The sequence below is a fragment of the Oncorhynchus masou genome, chromosome 5, assembly GCF_036934945.1.
Source record: "Oncorhynchus masou masou isolate Uvic2021 chromosome 5, UVic_Omas_1.1, whole genome shotgun sequence".
NCBI classification, from domain to species: Eukaryota; Metazoa; Chordata; class Actinopteri; order Salmoniformes; family Salmonidae; genus Oncorhynchus; species Oncorhynchus masou.
The window spans coordinates 33914944-33939258 of record NC_088216.1 but is presented as its reverse complement, the minus strand read 5'-3'; the positions used below and the strand labels follow the sequence as shown (position 1 = coordinate 33939258).

Here is a 24315-nt window from a genome sequence, read left to right as displayed (position 1 = left end):
GAATGTGTTCCTCAATATTGCTGAGACTTCTTAGGCCAGTACCTGTATGGGGCAGGCAGCAGATGCCACACCTCCACCTCTGTCTTTATAGACTGCAGGTAAATTGACTCCACCCCTTCACATCTACCTCCCCAGTCTCAAAAGCCTTTTAGTATACACACAAAAGCAACTACGGCACAGTTCACACAGTCACACTTTACACACTGCAGCCATCTGAGTTCACAGCACCATGTCTAGTATAGCTAACCACTTGGCCAGGAGGAAAGCTAGGGAGGAAGGTGAAGGTAGCAACGACAAGGCCATCCCCTTTAACAAGCAAGACTTCCAGACCCTGAGGAGAGAGTGTCTGGAGAGCGGGAAACTCTTCAGTGACACATCCTTCCCTGCTGATTGGAACTCTCTTGGGTACAATGAGTTGGGTCGCTACTCTTCAAAAACCCGGGGCGTTGAGTGGAAAAGACCAAAGGTAAGGACTTTGTCTCAGTGTAAGAAGGATAGCTGTAGGAGGTATATCCACAAGGATGTGGTAGGCTAACCACGTCTCACATGATATTAGCCATTTCTGCTTTAGTGATTTGTTAGATGTGCAGTAACAGAGGCACTTATCAATGAGATTCTTGCTTTGGTACTTCTTGCAATTTCATCAAGATACATGTATCGAGCTCACAGTATGTCTTTTGGATTATTAACTTGATTTGATTGATTTGTTTTACTTTGTTTTAGAAGGGCCCATTGTTTTCCCTTCTCTTACTTTCTGTGTGCTTATTTAATATTCTGTGTATTGGGATTGGTCAGGATTTGTTCCCAAAGATACACGGATGGACAACATTTTCTTCCCACAATTGACAGATTAAAATGAAACTATAAATTGGAACAATTAACGCCCCAACCCCTCCTCCTCCCAAATAACTTTTGTGTGTCTTTTGTTGACTCCTACTGTCCACGTCACCAGGGTAACCTCCTCATAGTTCAAGTTTCTAAGAAGTTGCAATGGGGCATATAGGGGTGGTGGCAGTCATGAAAGGGACTATGTTATGCCCCAATTTCTTATTTTCACAGACAGGTGGAATATACTCAGGCATAGATAGGCCTAATTCTGATTTAGTCAATCACTGAAAATGTGATCTTGGGTGACATTTCTCAAGTCTATGTCTCAAAACTCTTGATTGAAGATGAACCATAGTGCAGGGAATAATTAAGACTGATTGGAAGGCAAATTAAGTCTTGATAAAGAATATAAGTGCAACTGACTGCCTGTATATGTGCTGGCACCCTGTCTCTAGCATGCAAATTCCATGAACCGTCCCTATATTCTGTCACTGTTTTTGCTCTGCCCTTGAAACAAATTACACTCCATTCAACACATTTGGTCTTAATGTCGGGAAACAATTCATGCCATTTAGCATCATGTGGAGCAAAGTACCAATTGCTTAGTATTTTTTTAAATGAACCGAATTCCTCCTATTCATTCTGTAGGTTAAACAACCTATACATTTTCCAAACAGGACTTGTGCTCAAACCCTCAGTTCATTGTTGAAGGAGCCACGAGAACTGACATCTGCCAAGGGGCTTTGGGTGAGTTTGACACCTAACCCCCATATGTATATTGCGCTGTATGTTTGCCATAGCATGGGAAAGGGTGTAATGATATTATATTTTATTGTTTGTTTGAAAATGTATTTGCTTTACATATCCAAACGGCACCTTTACTACAGATATGTATTTTGATTAAATCAAAAAATGTAATAATACATTAATCCACATATTGTTGTCACTAGTTTCTTCCAGACAACATACTGTAGTGTACATCCCAAAGCATGGTTATTAAGGATAAGTTATCTCACATACTGTATGTTTATCTGTATTCAATGACAAAGGTGTGTGTCACTGTAGTCATCGAGTCATCAATTGGAATGAAATGGAAGTGGCACTAATTCAAAACCTCTTACTTTTCAAATAGTGTATATACACCTGTTGTATGTGGTAGGTTCCCACTTCCCTTTAGTGTCCCAGTAATGTTCACAAAATGTTACATTCATGTAAAGGCCTACAGTACACATTAGTATAATTTGACTACTATACTGCTTCTTGAAGAAATGATACACCAGGTTCGCCCTTTGTAGTAAACATACACCACCCCTAATTTACACAGACATGGAAGACTCAAGTGTGCAACGCTGAACAAACAATATTTTATTCACAGCTAGCTACAGATTTGACTCAATTTCTATTACAATATAGGGTGGTATACACCTATTCATATAGTCATGAAGAATTACTCATGCTGAGAATGTTGGCTCACTGTTGTGCACTCCCTTTGCTTTGGCTGTTACTGTTCATGTTTGTACAGTTAACTCTGCCTTGATTTTACAGTACTTTGATTTCGCTCTCCAAAATTGATACCCGGAGCTGATATATCTGCAGTCTTAAACTATTCAGAATTTATGTTTCACTATATTGCATCATGTAATATTAGTATTTCATAATATATTAATATAATAATAAGGGATACAAAACTACCAGTAATTTACCAAAGTTACCTAAATGTTCTGTAATTTTGGTAATTAACAGGTAATCTATGGCAATCTATGGTAACTTTGGTCGTTTATACTTGAATACTCTACCAAGCCACATACCCATTTTTTTGGTAGCACACAAAAGTATTCAAATGCAATGTTTTTACTATTAGCACTTTGAGTGTAAGATATGAAGTGTTTAACAAATTAAGTTGTTCAATAAAGTTGGATTATTATCAAAATAAAAATAAACAAATGAATATCAAGAAGAATCTCAAAGTTCTCTAGAATGTTCCCGGTATATAAAACATTCATAAGAATGTATACACATTTTGTATTACTTATTTATTATAGAGAGTAAACATATTCTTATTCCCACTGGTGTACGTATACAGGTGACTGTTGGCTGCTGGCAGCCCTTGCCTCTCTTACCTTGGACAAAGACATCTTGGCTCGAGTGGTACCCCCTGGGCAGAGCTTTGAGGAGAATTATGCTGGCATCTTTCACTTCCAGGTGAGCAATGTGTTTTTAGTAGTGATAGATGAGGTTGCTCATAAGTGCTGATTTAAGATCAATTTATCTTTTTTTACCCCCTTTTTACCTCCAAAAGTTAGGATTGGGGGAATAGGGTAGATGTTATTGTACACTCAGAGAAATGTTTAACCTTTAATGATTTATTTGTGAAGAGTGGTAAAGAGGAAAAAGTACTTAAAGGGTGAAGCTGAACAGGAAGGGGAAGTTGTGTTCTACCTCTGCTCAGATTTCCTTGCTTACAGTTTTGGCAGTATGGACAGTGGGTGGATGTTGTGATTGACGATAGGCTGCCCACAAGAGAGGGGAAACTGCTGTTTGTTCACTCAGCTGAGGGCTCAGAGTATTGGAGCGCCCTGCTGGAGAAGGCCTATGCTAAGTGAGTAAACATCATTCACCCGTCATGGTTAGTAAACTGGGGTCCTATTCAATCAGAATTGATAACCACACATAAAAACACATTTTCTTACAGTTTTTCTGTTGTTGTCAGTCTATAAATACTTTGCAGTCAGATTTATTTTATTTATTCAAATATGCATCCCTGCAATTCAAGAAAATGTGGCTTTGACTTATCCCGTAAACCCAGTGACTAGGTTTGATTAAATAGGGCCCAAGGCATTGAACCTGCACAAAGGGAATAACACAAAGGACATGGATTTAAATTGAACTGTTCCGAATGAATTACAGAACATTCGCTATAGTATAATTTTGATCTGGACCATTGTGGTGACCAGCAGAGGCTTTAGTCATAGAGTCACTGTTGAATAAATATTGAAGTGTACCTGTAGCCACCAGCCACAGCCTCAAATGTAAACATGCACCAGATTGCTTCCCTCACCTTCTTTACTTACTGTGTTTGTTATGCCAGTCCCTATTATGCTCTAAATTGTATCATTTGTCATATCTTTTTACAAACATCCCCGTACAAAAACCTCAACACCTATGAAAACCTTCTTAGCATGGCTTTTGGTTAGCAATATTATTGCTATTATTTTAATTGAGTTATTTTAGCTTCTTAAAAAAAGTTATTTTATTGTAAAACGATTCATTTAAAAGAATGAACTATTATTAACCCTCATACTACCGACTGGGGTCATTTTAGCACAGAAGCATATTTATTATCATAGCTCAAAGGTGGACTTTGTCAATAACCTTGTCCTTACTTATAACTTTGGGGTCATTTTGACCCCAGCTAAAAACACCTAATTCCGCCTGTAATAATTTGATAGATGTGACCTTTATTTGAATCTAGGTTTCTCTGGAGACACAATAAGTTATCCATACCACCAGAGGGTGGATTTTACTAAAACACCAAGCAAAATCGGATATTTTCAGAACATTTATTAAGTGAAATACTGTATATGTGGACAACTACAAATACCTAGGTGTCTGGCTAGACTGTAAACTCTCCTCCCAGACTCATATTAAACATCTCCAACCCAAAATTAAATCAAGAATCGCTTCCTATTTCGCAACAAAGCCTCCTTCACTCACGCCGCCAAACATTCCCTCGTAAAACTCACTATCCTACCGATCCTCGACTTTGGCGATGTCATTTACAAAATAGCCTCCAACACTCTACTCAGCAAACTGGATGCAGTTTATCACAGTGCCTTCCGTTTTGTCACCAAAGCCCCATATACCACCCACCACTGTGACCTGTATGCTCTCGTCGGCTGGCCCTCGCTACATATTCGTTGCCAGACCCACTGTCTCAAGGGTTTCTATAAGTCTTTGCTAGGTAAAGCTCCATCTTATCTCAGCTCACTGGTCACGATAACAACACCCACCCATAGCACGCGCTCCAGTAGGTATATCTCACTGGTCATCCCCAAAGCCAACACCTTCTTTGGCCGCCTTTCCTTCCAGTTCTCTGCTGCCACTGACTGAAACGAATTGCAAAAATCGCTGAAGTTGGAGACTTATATCTCCCTCACTAACTTTAAACATCAGCTAACTGCAGCTGTACACAGCCCATCTGTAAATAGCCCATCCAATCTACCTCATCCCCATATTGTTTTAATTAACTTTTTTGCTCTTTTGCACACCAGTATTTCTACTTGCTCATCATCATCTGCACATCTATCACTCCAGTGTTAATTTGCTAAATTGTAATTACTTCGCTACTATGGCCTATTTATTGCCTTACCTCCTCACGCCATTTGCACACACTGTATATAGACTTTTCCCCCCTTATTGACTGTACGTTTGTTTATTCCACGTGTAACTCTGTGTTGTTGTTTGTGTCGCACTGCTTTGCTTTATCTTGGCCAGGTCCCAGTTGTAAATGACAACTTGTTCCCAACTGGCCTACCTGGTTAAATAAAAAAAATACAAAATATCATAAACAAGCACTTTTTTCATGAAATACTACAAGTTGGGCATAAACTAATGTTTCACAGCCTTTCAAACCTGATTCTGGGGTCCATTCTTCATCGTCGTCGCGGTCCTCAAGCTCACTGTCCTCACTACCAAAGGGTATGATCCTAACTGCTTGATTAGGCTCCTTTCGCCCATAGAACGTCCCTGTGTCCATTGCCTGTGAATGTCAGGGGATGTGTTGGCACATTTTTTTTTTTTTACATCAAATTACATGTCTTTCATTGAACATGATACTGAATTGCCCTGAAAAGGAGCCTAACTGCACAACGTTGCACTGAGGCAAAAAAAAGTAGCTTAAATGCACAATATTGTCCGAAGACAAAAAAAATATATATATATACAGTACCAGTCAAAGTTTAGACACACATACTCATTCAATGGTTTTTCTTAATTTTGAATTGTAGAATAATAGCGAAGACACCAAAAATATGAAATATCACATATGGAATCATGTAATAACCAAAAACGTGCTAAACAAATCAAATAAATTCAATCACCTGTTTTGTTTGATGTGAGTTTTTAAACAGAGATGGATTCTTACTTTTTTTTTCAAGAGATGTGTTGTGTTGATGACATTGTATTTGATTTTGATATAACCAAAATAATCAAACTCTTCTTTTCTTTGTAGAGTCAACAGTTCCTATGAGGCCTTGTCTGGGGGCTCCACCACAGAAGGCTTTGAGGACTTCACTGGGGGCATCGCTGAGACATATAATCTTAGCAAGGCCCCACAGTGCCTGTTCAAAATCATGAAGAAGGCCCTGGGGCTGGGTTCTCTTTTGGGCTGCTCCATTGATGTAAGGGTGATTGATCCCAGAAATCCAATGTCCATAGTAACATTGTTTTGAATATAGGTCTGATGTCATGACTGTTTTTTAAATGTATATGTCAGACAAAGGAAAGTGCAAAACCCTACTTTAAGATTGGCATGTGTAACTACATACATCTCTTATTGACGTGAGAAGACAAATTATACAATTATACATCTGTTTGGATCGGTCCTACATGAATACATTAGAGTATGCAGTAGCGGTAAACATTTTTGATATGTAGTGTTCTGGGGTACTGTAGATAACAAGTGCGTACGAGACGGAGGCAGTTACTGGTCAGAAGCTGGTGAAGGGGCATGCGTACTCAATCACTGCAGCAGAAGAGGTAAGAATAAGCAATTTTGTCAGTACATAAAACTATCCAGGAGAAGTAAAATAAGTTTATATAACGTGGTCAGCCTTTTTAGCAGTTCAATGAGTTGAACTGTTTTAAAAAGACTGCTTTGGTAACATTACACTTAATGTTGTCTCTGCAACAATGTCATAAAAACGACTATGATATCATTAGTAGTATTCTACTATTATTACTATGTCATTTTATGACACATGACACATAGATCATTTAAAAAATACGTATTTTAGACAACAGATCATGATGCATGAAGTTTGTAGATGGCGTGTGTTTTTCAACAAGATAAGATAGCCAGGTAGCCTCTTGTCAATCGTAACAGTCTGTCAAATTTTCGTGTTGAGTGAAGGTACACCTGCATGGGACTCCAGTTGAGCTGGTGAGGATCAGAAACCCCTGGGGTCAGGTGGAGTGGACGGGTGCCTGGAGCGATGAGTGAGTAAATAACTAAATTAGTAGCAGTGTTGAGCAACTTTATTGACCATATAACAATTTTGGATTGTTGTGGCACACACACAACAAACAATTATACAACACTTAATTGCAGGTATATACAATGCATTCTGGAAGTATTCAGATCCCTTGACTTTTTCCGGATTTTGTTACATTACAGCCTTGATCTAAAATTTATTTAAAAAAAGAAATGTCCTCATCAATCTAAACACAACACACCAAAATAAAAAAGTGAAAACAGGTTTTCAGAAATTGCTGCAAATGTTTTACATTTAAAAAACAGAAACACCTTATTTACATAAGTTTTCAGACCCTTTGCCATGAGCCTCCAAATTGAGCTCAGGTGCATTCTGTTTCTATTGATCATCCTTGAGATGTTTCTACAACATGATTGGAGTCCACCTTTGGTAAATTCAATTGACCTGACATGATTTGGAAAGGCACACACCTGTCTATGTAAGGTCCCACAGTTGACAGTGCATGTTAGAGAAAAAACCAAGCCATGAGGTCAAAGGAATTGTCCGTAGAGCTCGAGACAGGATTGTGTCGAGGCACAGATCTGGGGAAGGGTACCAAAAGGGTACTGACCCATAGCACTCACGTCTCTAGCCATGAAGTGCTTTGAAAGGCTGGTCATGGCTCACATCAACACCATTATCCCAGAAACCCTAGACCCACTCCAATTTGTATACCGCCCTAACCGATCCACAGATGACGCAATCTCTATTTCACTCCACACTGCCCTTTCCCACATGGACAAAAGGAACACCTATGTGAGAGAATGATATTAATTGACTACAGCTCAGCGTTCAACACCAATATGCCCTCAAAGCTCATCACTAAGCTATGGACCCTGGGACGAAACACCTCCCTCTGCAACTGGACTTCCTGACGGGCCGCCCCAAGGTGCTAAGGGTAGGCAACAACACGTCTACCACGCTGACCCTCAACACGGGGGCCCCTCAGGGTTGTGTCCCCTCCTGTAATCCCTGTTCACTCATGACTGCATGGCCAGGCACGACTCCAACACCATCATTAAGTTTGCAGATGACACAACAGCCTGATCACCAAAAATGATGAGACAGCCTATAGGGAGGAGGAGACCTGGCCGTGTGATTCCAGGAAAACAACCTCTCCCTCCACCTGATCAAGACAAAGGAGATGACCAATCAAGAGCATCCTGAATGGTTGCATCACTGCCTGGTATGGCAACTGCTCGGCCTCCGACCGCAAGGCACTACAGAGGGTAGTGTGTACAGCCCAGTACATCACTGGGGCCAAGCTTCCTGTCATCCAGGACTTCTATACCAGGCGGTGTCAGTGGAAGGTCCTAAAACCTTTATTTAATTAGGAAAGTCAGTTAAGAAAAAAATCTTATTTACAATGATGTCCTAACCCGACCAAACCTGGAGGACGCTGGGCCAATTGTGCGCTACCCTATGGGACTCCCAATAACGGACAGATGTGATACAGCCTGGATTCAAACCAGGGACTGCAGTGATGCCTCTTGCACTGATATGCAGTACCTTAGATCCTGCGCCATTCGGGAGCAGAGTTCTCTCAGCTATCGCACGGCAAGCGGTATCGGAGCGCCAAGTCTAGGTCTAAAAGGCCTCTTAACAGCTTCTACCTCCAAGCCATAAGACTCCTGAACAGCTAATCAAATGGCTACCCAGACTATTTGCATTGCCCCCCTCTTTTACGCTGCTGCTACTCTCTGTTTATTATCTTTAACTATACCTACATGTACATATTACCTCAATTACCTCTACTAACCAGTGCTCCCGCACATTGATTCTGTACCGTTACCCCCTGTATATAGCCTCACTACTGTTAATTTACTTGTGCTTGTTAATTATTTGTTACTTTCTTTTTTAAATGTTTTAAATGTACTTATCTATTTTTTACTTAACACTTAATTTTCTTAAAACTGCATTGTTTGTTAAGGGGGCTTGTAAGTAAGCATTTCACTGTAAGGTATACACTTGATGTATTCAGCGCATGTGACAAATCAAATTTGATTTGAAAAGTTAAGGGGTCTGAATACTTTCCAAATGCACTGTAAGCTTTAAAAATGGTGATACTGTGTTGACAATGTCTGCGAGAAAGCTGTAGGTAAGCCTCCAAGAAAGCATATTTATTTGGTTGTGAAATTCCCTGATGTTGTAATACCGCTTGGGGAAGCCACGTGACAAGCTTGAACTCTTTCTCTCAATAGTTCCAGGGAATGGGATGGAGTACGACCGGAGGAGAAATCCAAGCTAGACCACTCTGCAGAAGATGGAGAGTTTTGGTGAAACTGTTATTTTTTTCTATTGGTATTGCACTGCATTAAACACCCCAATAATATTGTTTTCTACAGTATAACACTTTCATTAGAATGATATTGTCTAACAGCTGGCATAAAAATAGCATAAAAAAGTGTTTATTTCCATTATTGTCTCTTTCAAATGTCATACATAAAATATATATTCCTTTATATTTTATGTACACGGTACCAACCTACTCCTTGTTCCTTATCCAGGATGGCCTACTCTGATTTCCTAAGGCAGTACTCCAAGCTGGAGATCTGCAACCTGACTCCAGACACGCTGGTCAGTGATGAAGTGGGTCGCTGGAACCACTACCAGTTTGAGGGGATGTGGAGGGTAGGCTCTACCGCTGGAGGATGCAGGAACCATGCAGGTACAGAACCTGTCAATCTCTAATAATAGAACATTATATTCAGTTGGTATCAAAACTACTTGTAATAGATTTTGTGCTGCTTGCCTATTTGCACTAATCCTATCTGCAAATATTCATGGACAGCTGATGAGTTATATTATGTTTACCATTATGGTAAAAGCAGTGTTTAATTTGTAAATCGAGAGGTTCCGGAACAAAAAGTGAGCGTGAGAGTGGGGTGACCTGGGGAGTTCTGAGGTACCGGAATGCATTAAAAACTTTATAATAAACCATTGCATGCATAGCATCGCATTTGCGTAGTGGAATAGAGCAGTTGAGTAGAGACAATTACAGAAGTTGCACACATGGATAACATTTTTAGTATTCTAGGGTCCGGGAAAAATATGGCATTTTATTAACGCATTTCATGCAATTCTACGGTATTTTACACAACTGGAGACTTCAGTAGAATTTTTTTTAATACCACTAAAAATAATCAAAATGGCAGTCTGCGTTGACACTGACAAACAGAAAATATGAGATAAATAAAAATGACCTTGTCTTGAATCCATCAATAGCCAAGACCCAGGTGTATAGAGACACATATCGTAGGCTACAATACGAAGAGGAAATTATTGCCCTAAAAATGCTTTCCAGTTTCACTGACTCATCCAATGATGCACAGCTCACGTGCTGGTGATGGCCGATGCGCTCATGCCAAAAGCCTATCTCTCTTTTGTAAAACAATATTTGGAAGTTGATCAAATATGTTGGTAACCTAAAGTATAGTCTTCTCTTTTCAGCAGTAGCCATTTGCTTTATAACCTGTGTTTTCCCTCAATTTAAAATATTGTGAAAACTTTAAAACAGGTCAACATTTACAAAGCTGCGGGGCCAGATGACCGGGACGTGTACTCAAAGCATGCACGGCCCAACTGGAAATTGTCTTCACTGACATTTTTAACCTCTCCCTGATCCAGTCTGTAATACCTACACAAAGGTAACCTGCCTAAATGATTACTGCCCTGTAGCAGTCACGTTGGTAGCAATCAAATCAAATGTATTTATATAGCCCTTCGTACATCAGCTGATATCTCAAAGTACAGAAATCAAGCCTAAAACCCCAAACAGCAAACAATGCAGGTGTAGAAGCATGGAGGCTATGAAAAACTCCCTAGAAAGGCCAAAACCTAGGAAGAAACCTGGAGAGGAACCAGGCTATGAGGGGTGGCCAGTCCTCTTCTGGCTGTGCCGGGTGGAGATTATAACAGAACATGGCCAAGATGGTCAAATGTTCATAAATGACCAGCATGGTCAAATAATAATAATCACAGTAGTTGTCGAGGGTGCAGCAAGTCAGCACCTCAGGAGTAAATGTCAGTTAGCTTTTCATAGCCGATCATTAAGAGTATCTCTACCACCCCTGCTGTCTCTAGAGAGTTGAAAACAGCAGGTCTGGGACAGGTAGCACGTCCGGTGAACAGGTCAGGATTCCATATCCGCAGGCAGAACAGTTGAAACTGGAGCAACAGCACGGCCAGGTGGACTGGTGACAGCAAGGAGTCATCATGCCAGGTAGTCCTGAGGCATGGTCCTAGGGCTCAGGTACTCCGGGAGAGAGAAAGAAAGAAAGAAAGAGAGAGAGAATTAGAGAGAGCATACATAAATTCACACAGGACACCAGATAAGACAGGAGAAGTACTCCAGATATAACAAACTGACCCTAGGCCCCAGACACATAAACTACTGCAGCATAAATACTGGAGGCTGAGACAGGAGGGGTCAGGAGACACTATGGCCCCATCCGATGATACCCCCGGACAGGGCCAAACAGGAAGGATATAACCCCACCCACTTTGCCAAAGCACAGCCCCCACACCACTAGAGAGATATCTTCAACCAACAACTTACCATCCTGAGACAAGGCCGAGTATAGCTCACAAAGATCTCCGCCACGGCACAACCCAAGGGGGGCGCCAACCCAGACAGGAAGATCACATTAGTGACTCATCAATGAAGTGCTTTGAAAGGTTGGTCATGGCTTACATCAACAGCATCCTCCCGGATACCCTAGACCAACTCCAAATTGCATACCTCCCCAACAGATGACACAATCTCAATGGCACTCCACACTGCCCTTTCCCACCAGGACAAAAGGAACACCTATGTGAGAATGCTGTTCATTGACTACAGCTCAGAGTGCAACACCATAGTGCCCACAAAGCTCATCACTGAGCTAACTGGATCCTGGACTTCCTGACGGGCCTCCCCTAGGTGGTAAGGGTAGGCAACAACACGTCTGCCATGCTGACCCTCAACACTGGGGCCCCTCAGGGGTATGTGCTTAGTCCCCTCCTGTACTCCCTGTTCACCCATGACTGCAAGGCCAAACGCGACTCCAACACCAAACATGACTCCAACACCATCATTAAGGTTGCTGACGACACAACAGTGGCCTGATCACCGACAATGTTGAGACAGCCTATAGGGAGGAGGTCAGAGACCTGGCAGTGTAGTGCCAGGACAACAACCTCTCTCTCAATGTGAGCAAGACAAAGGGGCTGATCGTGGACTACAGGAAAAGGTGGGCTGAACAGGCCACCATTAACATTGATGGGGCTGTAGCGGAGCGGGTCGAGAGTTTCAAGTTCCTTGGTGTCCACATCACCAACAAACTATCATGGGTCCCCAGATCCTCAAAAAGTTCTACAGCTGCACCATCAAGAGCATCCTGACCGGTTGCATCACCGCCTGGTGTGATAACTGCTCGGCATCTGACCGTAAGGTGAGGCTGAGGTGAGGCTACAATCCACAGCTTGGCTATTTTTTTAAAGAATCTATTGATCCTCTGTGGCTAAATTATCGGCCATATCATTGTGTAGTAGGTTATTCTGAATTATTTCATTTATTTCTGAACAGACAGCAGTAATTCTAAAGCTTTGGCAAATGAATTTCAATGTATAAGGGGTGCTGCAGTTACTTCAGAACCCTTCGCGTGGCAATGATTCTATAAGGAAATGATGACGTGCAACGCTAGAGAGATGAGAGTTGCAGGCTCATTCATGTCTATCAGAGCAGATCATAGAAAGTGAATCTCATTCTACCTATGTGAGAGATACTGGCGCGCTTCTCACACAAGGACGTCTGTTTGGTCTCCAACATAGGTTACAATGTTGCGCAAACCATAAACCCGGGCTGGCCCAACCAAAATCAACTCTTAGAATATTAGGCACCAGCGGAAAATCAACCTTTTCACATTACGTTCTGTTGTGGGGGCATGAGAATGAACGAATAGGCAACTCGAATGAACTTTGATTGCTTTTATTTGAATTTTTACATTGCAAAAAGGTGAGAGAAAATAAACTCATGCCACGAGAGGTACGGGATTCAGAAATTCTGGAAGAAAAACTCCAAAACGGAGAGGCTCAAATTAAGCACTGGGTTAGAGTAAAAATTGTAGTGTTCAGGGTAGCCATGTCCACGATATTCCGGGAAAATATTGCTAGTGAAAATGTATTTGTCATGGGTTGCGGGATTTTGGGCTACTTCTAAATTGCACTGCGTCCACCATGGCATTTATCTTATTTTTTTGTATGTATCTATTCATTTTACTGTGACCTGCTGCTTCTGATTACCAGACAATGAGGCAGGCAGTTGCTGAGTGAGTGTGTGAGCCAGATGAATGTATGTGTGTGTGTTGAGACGAGCGCTGCAGCAGGCAGTGTTGCCAACACATTTTCAGGGTAAGTTGCTTGAGGCAGGTTGATTTGTTGCTAAAAGTTGCTAAATGACGTTGTGATGGCATTGCGTGATAACGTAAAACTGCGTCATTACGTAGAACACAATAACGTTTCTCAAATTGACTGGCCATCACCGCAAAAAATATGATTTGACATTTGTTCAGGTAAAGACACCCACTCTTTTCTGTACGCTTTTGATTGGGATATGTTGATTGATGTTGTAAGTTCCGTTCATGATCAAACATTTGTGACCAACTATATTCATTGGGTTTAGCTCGTGGGACACGTACTGCTGTTGCCGCAGTCAACCACAATGATTGGCAATTTGCCCAAATTGCTGCTGCTGACGTCACTCACAATGCACTATTGTAGCTAGGCACGTGTGTTGTGACAGAGAAAATCGTTTTTGTGTCATTTAGAGGGAAAATGTGTGCATTTTAACATTTGAGTCACTTTTCAAAAGTTGCTAAAAGTTCCAAACAATTTTTTGATAAATGTGTTGCTAGGTGCTGTTTGAAAAACTAAGTTGCCAGGGGAGTCTGAAAAATTGCTAAATATATATAAAAAAATAGCTAAATTGGCATCACTGGCAGCAGGCAGCTGAATCACGTAAATGAGGAAAGCAGCACGTGCGCTCACACCTTGACAAGTGATGTGAGAACAACGAACTGACGGCACGAGCTAGCTAATATGGAGACACTTATTCGATGCATGTGGCAACTCCTCTCATGATGAGGCTAGTTTTCAGGCCTTTGTGCAGGTTTTGAGTGGTCATAGACTGGACATTGTAGCTAAACCTGGCAACTCTGATAGTGTTGCCTCGATTAGTCACTAATCCTTTTTCACAAATCTTTTTTCTCACCCACTTCTCTGCAGCCACATTCTGTTCTAACCCCCAGTTTGCCATTAAATTGGATGATGTGGATGATGACCCTCATGATGGCAAGGATGGCTGTACCTTCTTGGTGGGCCTCATGCAAAAAGACGGCCGCAAAGAGAGGAGATTCAGCCGGGACCTCAACACCATTGGCTTTTCAATATACCAGGTGCAACATCACCACCTCAGAGTGAATTTATTCACTTAATCCATAACTGGCCAACTCTCCACCTGGGTATGCAGGCATTTGTTCCAGCCCTGCCTTATAGGGCCAATGCAGCCATTTTTATCTCAATGTTAAATCATTTCTGGGTAACAATGAGGTTCCTTAGTGTAATAGTTTTCCATTAAAATTGTCAAAAAGAGACAACCCCCCCCCCCCCAAAAAAAAAAACAAAAAAAGCTGGTTGACTTCACAAGCAAGACTTTTGCTAGGACTGTCTGGGTGTTGTCTGAGTGAGGGGCCTAATGGGAGGGATATGTAACCTGAAAACTAGCTGTTATCGGCAGAGAGGTTTGGAACTCTCTTTGTTATTGGTCTATAAACTTACACCGCCTGGTGATGTCACCAGGTAAGCCAAAACTCCACCCATGCAAAACGTGCTAATTAGAAGGTCCTGTTAAAATGTTGTTTTCAACCAGCAACTATCAGAAAATAACACTGATCATATGTTTTACACTTTTACCACGTTAGTTTAATCAGCTGTTGTACAATATGATACAAAACACAGATTTTTTTTTTGCTTTCTACAAATCAGCGGTTTATGATATCATGAATTCGCAGAATCAGGTGTTTTAGAGCAGGGCTGGAGCAAAAGCATGCATACCCAGTAGTTCTCAAAGAGGAGAGTTGGCTACCCCTGACTTAATCCATTTTAAAATAAAATGGTCAAATCTGTTAATATTCTGATGTTTGTTTTTGTTTGTTTTCCAGGTTCCTGATGAGGTATGTATGGTACATTAACACATACAAAGAAAGAAACACAAGCATAATTATAGATACAGTATAAGGCCATTTTCATGCTGATCTGTTCATATCACATTCTCAACTTATTATGAGCCAAAATATGAGTACAGTGTCTAATGCACAAAAAGTAAGGTAATGTTGTTTGAAACCAATGTATAATGCCACAAGGTAGACTACAGTAAAAAGGCCCTATCCTCTGTGTTTGATGGCAGTATAAGGGCCGCACCAACATCCACCTGGGCCCAGATGTGCTGCTGAGACAGAAGTCTGTGGCAATGAGCAATACCTTCATCAACCTGCGGGAGATCTGTGACCGCTTCAAGTTGCCCCCCGGGGAGTACGTCATCATCCCCTCCACGTTTGAGCCGCACAAGAAGGGCAGCTTCCTCTTGAGAGTCTTCGCCGAGAAGCACGCTGCCACCAGGTGGGCCCCGCGTTTATGAAGAGGTTATACAGCCTGCAATAGAGTGGGACTATACCATTTTTATAGTGATTATTTGAAATACATTATTAAGTCGTAAGGCATGTGAATAGATCCATATGTGTCTTATTGTTTTATTAACATTCTTGGTTTTATGTTTCTAGATGCTGTTGTGAACACTGTAACGTTTTATATAATGTAGGCCTATGTAGCAAGTGTTTAAAAAAATAATGCAGGCCTTTATAGCGAATGGGGATCCACTCGTGCTGACAATTTGTTTTATGGCACGGCTGGGTAAGAAGTTTCAGGGGGGCGGTCATGTGTGTTTGTGAGGCAGAGAGGTCCTGGGTTCGAGCATCGGTATGAGCCGAATAAGGAGGAAGTGGTATTCGCTAAGGAAGCAACGTGACATTATTGACACTTACATGAGTTCGATCATACATTTTCATTCAATTTGAAAATGTAGCTTTGTTTCCAGGGCACAATGACAAAAATATGTACAAACGTGATGTGTTTATCATATGGTGTATGTTATATGTATATCTTTCTATGTGTTTTGTTGCAGTCCAATGGAAGAGGATATCAGTGTGGAAGTTGACGAGGTACATCAGTTATTTCTTGTCTTTTGATCTCAAACATCTTCCAACACAATTTTGTTTTTATGTTTACTGAGATATGTTTCCGGCTGGACATTCCAGTCGCAACATAATATTTAAACAGAGATTTATGAACATTAAAAAAAAAAATGTTTACCCTTTTTAGCCTGATATTACAGAGGGTGATGTGGATCCCTACTTCAAACGTCTATTCTTGCAGATTGCTGGAAGCGTATGTATTTCTATATTATTTTTGTTCTTTATTTAAATCAGTTACATAACAATCTTATTTTTCTTTCTAATATATTCATTTAATCTTGACAGGATTCCGAAGTTTCTGCCTTTGAACTTCAAAAGATTTTAAACAGAGTGGTAACTCAGAGTGAGTAAAGGAGATGTATATACATTGTGATGCATCATCTGTGATGAGACACAGTGGGTCTATATTTACCAACATTAGAAAAAGTTTAAATTTAAACCTTTTCTCCATCCCAATTAAAATTGTTGACGTAGTTGCACGTGATAAAACGCTACATTTTAGTTGTTCCCATTACATAACCTGGCACATTTAACCCTATGCTAACCTGACCAGGTGGCAGTGATTATGTCCAGTCACAGATTCCTCATCAGCCAATTGCAAATGTTGACGTAGGTGGATGTGATTTAACACTTTTTCATGAAAATGTTCTTAACAGAAGTTTAAAAAATATGAATTAAAAAATATGAATTAAAAAATGGTTACTAAAAAACACGCAAAATCTCAATTGAACGAGAAGCTCTCAGTGTAGCGAACTTGGTTCCTGTGTAATTTTTGCAGTTTGTGGCAAGTTGGAATCCCAGGAGAGGTTTTTTCATTTGAAATGTAGAATTACATTTATGGTGATAGTGTTATCCAAAGTACGGCCAAAACCTTGTAAATGAAGATTACAAATATATTTAATGAGGAGCTTCTTGGAGTCCCTATTGCAGACCAACATGTAAGCTACTGCTACAGTGGTGTAACGTTAACGTTAGTGCTGCCGATGTGCACCGAAGCAACGCTTCTCAGAATGGTGCTTGTTTAATAAAGTTTAGATCAAAGCGGAATCAATGTCTCGCAAGATCACCTACAGTAACTGTCCAGTGTTTCCAGATTTCTATGAAATATTACCTCTATTTACTTACAATATGAGTGAAAGTTTTTCTTCCAAAAATTGGTAATTAAAAAGCAGCTTTTCTGTGTTTGGAATGGTGTAGGTATACTCCAACAAAAGAATACTGGTCATTAAAAATATTAATCAGAGTAGAGAGCTGATTGGCAAGCTCATCCACCTCTAGAACGCTGATTGGCCAGTTTATCCTTCTCAGGAGGATGACATCATACTCTATGACGAAATAGCAAGCATTTTTGAAACAGTGTTTTTGAGATACATGTTTGAGGTGTGGGTTTTTCTCTCCAGTTTATGCTTTGGCCACAAATACGAGTATAGGACGAGTCAACAACATTGTTTGGGTATGAGTTAAAAGAATATGAACTTTTAAAAGTGAGATTATCACTGGACACTTAACTTTAAGAATGAATTAGTATTTATATAGGCCTAGCATACCGAATATACTGAACATAATAGCATAGCATAGTATAACGTTACTGTTAGACCAAAACGTCTTCATTTCTTATGTAGGCTACACTTACAACATTTTACATGCATTATAATCATCCATTTCATCGCCTATTTCATCAAGGACCAGCAGAGAACATTTTTTTCCTGAACAAAAAAGATTGACATGAGTGGGCCTCGAACCAACTGATACTGTACCTCACAGATTCACAGTTAACCAGTTTAGTGTGTATGCCACCTGGCAGTGATTGTAATGGAGGTACATGACAGCTTTTTTTTTTAAATGTTTATTTTTTACAATGTACGATAAACTGAAATGTTGTGTAGACCTCCTTTTATCTTTTCCCTATAAAACACATGGATGTGTGTGTGAAACGGATAAGCAAAAACGTGTGATTTTTTTTCCCCTTCATATATGCGAAAAAACTGACCTTTTTAATTTCGTCTAACGTTAGAATCTAGTAGCCTAGTCAAGGATTCGTCATGCAATATTGGGACACGGCAATATTGGGACAGGACACTTTACAGACCAAGTGAAAGAAAAGTAATCCTTTCATTTGGAGGTTTAAAATATCCCTCTGGTGGCCAAATGGACCTATTTTAAGAAACAATAAATATGCCAGGTTATCTTATGGGAAGTGTTGGCCAGTAACTGAATGGTCACTGCTTTGAATCCCTGAGCCAATTAGGTAAAAAACAAACTGTTGATGTTCCCTTAAGTTGGTCTGGATAACTGACTAAAATGCACATGTAGTATTGTATCACTTGCAACAAAATGTTTTGAATTGGCTGATGTGCATTTTGAGACAGATAAAATGTCAACTTAAATATTCACCAGTATGGACCCAGTATGTTTTAACAGTACGGTATATTAGCTTTACTTGTTGCCACTCTGTTTTCAAGGATCTCACGTCAAAACTGATGGATTTAGCCTCGAGACCTGTCGTCACATCATCAGTCTGTTGGATGTATCCTTTCCTACAGTAGCATGAGCCATTCATTCTCAATATGATATGGAAAAATGCACATTTTACTTTTCAACATGTGGTATTAGGAAATTGTTCCTGTGTGGCACCGTTGGTTGACCATGGCGCTTGCAACGCCAAAGTCGTGGGCTCGGTTCCCACAGGGGAAAATGTAGGCATGCACTACTGAAAGCCACTTTGAATAAAAGTGTCTGCTAACTGGCATATATTATATCTGTCTTGACCACAATCAGATGGATGGCAATGCAAAGTTGGGCCTGGTTGAGTTCCATACTGTGTGGACTAAGATCCAGAAGTATTTGGTAAGATTAAAGTCAGAGACTGTGCTGAGTGTACAGCATTGAAACTGGTATTATTACTCGTATTCGAGTCTGTCAATAATTTCGACGTCTTATAGGAAATCTTCAAAAGTCACGACTCTGACAACTCTGGCACGATGAGCACCCACGAGATGAGGGAGGCGTTGACTGAAGCAGGTATTGTTAAGAAACTTTGACTTATTTAACCATTTAATTTACAATGTACAAAACATGCTCTTTCCATGACATAGACTGACCAAGTGAATCCAGGTGAAATGTCTTATTGATGTCACTTGTTAAATCCACTTCAATCAGTGTATGTAGATGAAGGGGAAGAGACAGTTTAAAGAAGGATTGTGTATGTGTGCCATTCAGATGGTGAATGGGCAAGAAAAAAGATTAACAGTAGGTGCCAGTAGGGCTATCATAGTAGCTGCAGGCGCTATGGCCGCGGGAACATGTTTTGGGGGGTATTTTTCTCCCTACTCTGGTGACGACAATTTTTCTCTGTTCATACAGGAGTAATAAAGGCCTAGTGCACTAAATGTGATTTTTTTTCTTTCTCACATTATTATAATAATTGAAAAAATATATATAAATATTTGTTTTAATTGGCTATGCCAGGCGCACTGGTTTGAATGTGTCAAGAACTGCAACGCTGCTGGGGTTTTCTTGCTCAACAGTTTCCCGTGTGTATCAAGAATGGTCCACCACCCAAAGGACATCCAGCAAACTTCACACAACTGGGAAGCATTGGAGTAAACATGGGTCAGTATCCCTGTGGAACGCTTTCGGCACCTTGTAGAGTCCATTCCCTGACAAATTTAGTCTGTTCTGAAGGCAAAAGGGGGTGCAATTCAATATTAGGAAAGTCTTCTTAATGTTTTGTACACTCAGTGTAGTTAAACAGAAGGGTATTAGAAATCTACCTATGTGCGGGCCTCCCGAGTGTCGCAATGGTCTAAAGCACTGCATCACAGTGTTGAGACGTCACTACATCCTGGGGTTCGATCCCACGGCTGGCTATGTGTCATAGCCAGCCGTGACCGGGAGTGCCATAGGGTGGTGCACAATTCATCGGGATAAGGGGAGGGTTTGGCCGAGGGGGCCTCCTTGGCTCATTGTGCAATAGTGACTCCTTGTGAACGGCCGGGCGCCTGTAAGTCTGACAGCTGAACGGTGTTTCCTCCGACACATTGGTGCGGCTGGCTTCCGGGTTCAGCAAGCAAATCTTAAGAAGCAGCGTGGCTTGGCAAGTGATGTTTCGGAAGACACTTGACGTTCACCTCTCCCTTTGGGGAGTTGCAGCAATGAGAAAATGGAGTATTGCCCTTCAGGAAAACATTGCCAACTGTACACTAGCACAGACATATCAGGGTCAATAGAACACTCTTTCCTTTATGGAGAACTTCTTTAAAACACATTTAAAGGTGTGAATTAGTGGTAGTTTCGCAAGCCAATGCTAACTAGTGTTAGCACAATGACTGGAAGTCTACAGGTACGCTAGTGTATGCTAGCTGCTTGTGTATGCTATCTCGCAGTATCCCTTTAAAGTCACATTAATGCGGCTACCTCTTACTTACTGTATGCTACCCCTACCACAACTACTACTACCGGAGGAGCTCTTACTATTGTAATATTATCAATTCAAATGCATTTGTTTGTTAACTGTAAATATTTATTAGAATGCAGCATTACGCTGTTTCATTTACCCCCATGTCACACAACATTTACATGGGTCAGTCAGTAACGAATTGTTGTATTAGGACTTTGGTTGAAATGCTGGGCCAGGATTTTATTATTGTGTTTATTATTGTCGCAGGATTTCAGCTTAACAGCGAGGTGCTCCAGCTAATTGTGTCCCGCTACGCTAACTCCGAGTACTCCATGGACTTTGACTGCTTCATGGGCTGCCTGATACGACTGGAAATGCTATTCAGTGAGTGGTTTGTGACTTCATAATGTCTTCTAATAGAGGTGGTTCCAATGAGTCAATCCAGAGCATGGTGCTTGCAGTTCTGGATATTGTACACTATAAATTGCCTTAGATAAAAGTGTCTGTTCCATGACCATTATTATTATCATTCTTAAAAATAAAAATAATAAACTATCTGGGGAAAGCCCATAAACTGAGTGTGCACAGGATATTGTTTTAAATTAACATTTATAAAGTTACTACAATCAAATTAAAGGTATTAGCAATACCTGTTATGGGCAGGCAGATTCTCAGAGTCAGAATCACCTTGTATTTATTTATATACATCTCTCTCTCTCTCTCTACTAGAAATGTTCAAAACACTTGACAAACATGACAGTGGGAAGATCGAATTGGATGCATTGCAGGTATGTCTTCACATCTAATCTTTAATTTGTTCATTTAATAAATATTTTCCTGAAATTGTTTCCAATCAATTCTGAACGATTTGTGTTTGTGTGCATGTTTTTCAGTGGGTCTGCCTGGGCCTCAATTAAGATTCCAGAGATAATAATCTACTACAGGGACAGATGAAGCCATACAACTCAATTGCATTGGACTCTACGGCTAAGATTTCTCAATGTGTTATTTTACTGTTGCTTTTATTGAATGAGACTTGGACAAAATACTTTATCGGGCTCTTGTCTACAATAGCCTATGGATCACTCTACACCAGGGTTGAGGTCAATCAGATTGAAAAAATATTTTATATTTTACCATAAGACCTAGGTCTCTTATTCAAATGTGCCCTGCGCAATACAACAACAAAAATATACACATTATGGGAAGCACAAGTAAAACATCACAAATCACGCAGAAAAACAGTTACATTCCTACACAATTAAGTCCCCGGTCAATACTCTAAACTGCCCCAAAAAGGACCAGAATATTAAGATGAAATGTATTTTGAATTTTGTCCCAGCTGCACAGTGCTTTAAAAGTAAAAAGCAGATTTACCTAGCTTGGTGGAGACCCTAGGAACCTCAAGATTTAACCAATCCTGTGAACAAGTTAGGCAACTCATGTGTCTACACTTCAACAGCAAAGTTAGATAAGTTAGAAGTTTATGAAATGGGGCCTTGTAAACGAAAACGGAGTAATGTAGAGATCTACGGATTTTTAGCAAAGTCCAGCCTACCTATTGATACAGTCTGCAGTGATGAGTATCACAACTGTCACCTGTAACAAACCGAAAGGCAAAATGGTAGATGGCATCCAAAGAACCATCTAATGAGGGAACATGTAGTTCCTCTGAAACATTCTTACAACATGGATTTTGTTTTGCCCGTACATATAATTCATTTCAACTCAGAATTGAAATTTGAATTGAGACATGAAAAGTCTCATTCATATTACTAAAAGCATCTGCCACTAGCCATATCACTGCAAAATATTGAATACAGCATTTAAAATAATAACTTGATTATCAATTAAATATGTTTATTTTATGTTTCGTTTTTTAGATGTTAGGTTGTAACTATATTCATGACTTAGAGCAGATTTCCTGGTGATTTAACAGTTTTGAACATTTTGATTTTGTAAGACTGATCTACACACAATACGCATAATGTCAAAGTGGAATTTTGTTTCTGGAAATTTTTAGAAATTTATAAAAAATGAAAAGCTGGAATGTCTTGAGTCAATAGCTATTCAACCCTTCGGTATGACAAGCCTAAATAAGTTCAGGAGTAAAAATGAAATCACATAATAAGTTGCATGAACTCATTCTGTGATCAGTAATAGTGGTTAACATGATTTTTGAATGACTACCTGTCACGCCCTGACCATAGAGAGCCCTTGTTTCTCTATGGTGTAGTAGGTCAGGGCGTGACGAGGGGGTGTTCTCGTTTAAAATTTCTATGTAGGTGTTTTGGTTTGGTTTGGTTCCCAATTAGAGGCAGCTGGTAATCGTTGCCTCTAATTGGGGATCATATCTGAGTGGCTATTTTTCCCACCTGTGTTTGTTGGGATATTATTTTGTGTTTGTTTATGTGCACCACGTAGTTACGTTTCGTTGTTTGTTTATTTGTTTTTGTTTTGCTTAAGTTTCACTTTATAATAAAGATGTGGAACTCTACGTACGCTGTGCCTTGGTCCCGTTCTTACGACAACCGTGACAGAATATCCCACCAAATGAGGACCAAGCAGCGTATCTACGAGGTAAAGGAGTTTTGGACATGGGAAGAAGTGATGGGTGGATACGAAACCCTTCCTTGGAGGCAGATGGAAAGTAATAATGGAGGACAGCGACAACGCCAGGGTTCGCGGCCACAAAGCCCAAGGACAACCCCAAGTTTTTTTGGCGGAGGGGCACAGGGGGTGGCCGTCTGAGCCGCGGGAGGAGCCAGAGTACATGGAGCAGACGATAGAGAGGTGGTTGGTCGACCCAAGGAGAGAGCCAGAGCCCGTCTGGGAATCGATGAAGCAGTGTGAAGAGGGATATCGGAGAATGATGTTGGCGAAGAGTAGGCTGCAGCGCAGGCGGGCTGAAGATCGGGTCATCAGTCCGGTGCCATCTGTGCCGGCTCCACGCCCCAGATCTCCAGTGCGCCTTCCCAGCCCGGTACGTCATGTGCCTGCTCCCTGCACTTGCCCTGAAGAGCCAGAGACCATCAGGGAGGTACGTCCTGTGCCTCGCACTTGCTCTGAAGAGTGTGTCACCAGTCCGGTGCTACCTGTGCCGGCTTCACGCATCAGGCCTCCAGTGTGCCTCCCCAGTCCGGTACGTCCTGTGCCTGCTCCCCGCACTCGCCCTAAAGTGTGTGTCACCAGTCCGGTGCTACCTGTACCGGCTCCACGCACTAGGCCTCCAGTGCACATTCACAGTCCAGAGCTTCTGGTGACGGTTCACGGTCCAGAGCTTCCGGCAACGGTTCAGAGCTTCAACCCTTCGGTTATGGCAAACCTAAATAAGTTCAGGAGTAAAAATGAAATCACATAAGTTGCATGAATTCATTCTGTGATCAGTAATAGTGGTTAACATGATTTTTGAATGACTACCTGTCACGTCCTGACCATAGAGAGCCCTTGTTTCTCTATGCTGTAGTAGGTCAGAGCTTCCGGCGACGGTCCACAGTCCGGAACCTCCAGCGACGGTCCACGGTCTGGAACCTCCAGCGACAGTCCACGA

The 24315-nt window shown here is 40.9% G+C and overlaps 1 protein-coding gene across 1 annotated transcript; it reads left to right on the top strand.

Annotated features, from left to right (window-relative positions):
* Window positions 1-175: 175 nt before the first annotated feature.
* On the top strand, window positions 176-23256 carry LOC135539481 (calpain-2 catalytic subunit-like). Its single transcript, XM_064965386.1, has 21 exons — window positions 176-466; window positions 1506-1575; window positions 2912-3030; window positions 3294-3427; window positions 6059-6227; window positions 6502-6585; window positions 6959-7044; window positions 9281-9355; window positions 9587-9747; window positions 14343-14512; window positions 15278-15289; window positions 15523-15734; window positions 16297-16333; window positions 16494-16559; window positions 16652-16709; window positions 18829-18893; window positions 19145-19213; window positions 19309-19387; window positions 21033-21149; window positions 21495-21553; window positions 21659-23256. Exons 1-21 carry the CDS (start codon window positions 230-232, stop codon window positions 21680-21682), a joined length of 2103 nt encoding a protein of 700 aa, XP_064821458.1. The 5' UTR covers window positions 176-229; the 3' UTR covers window positions 21683-23256.
* Window positions 23257-24315: the final 1059 nt, after the last annotated feature.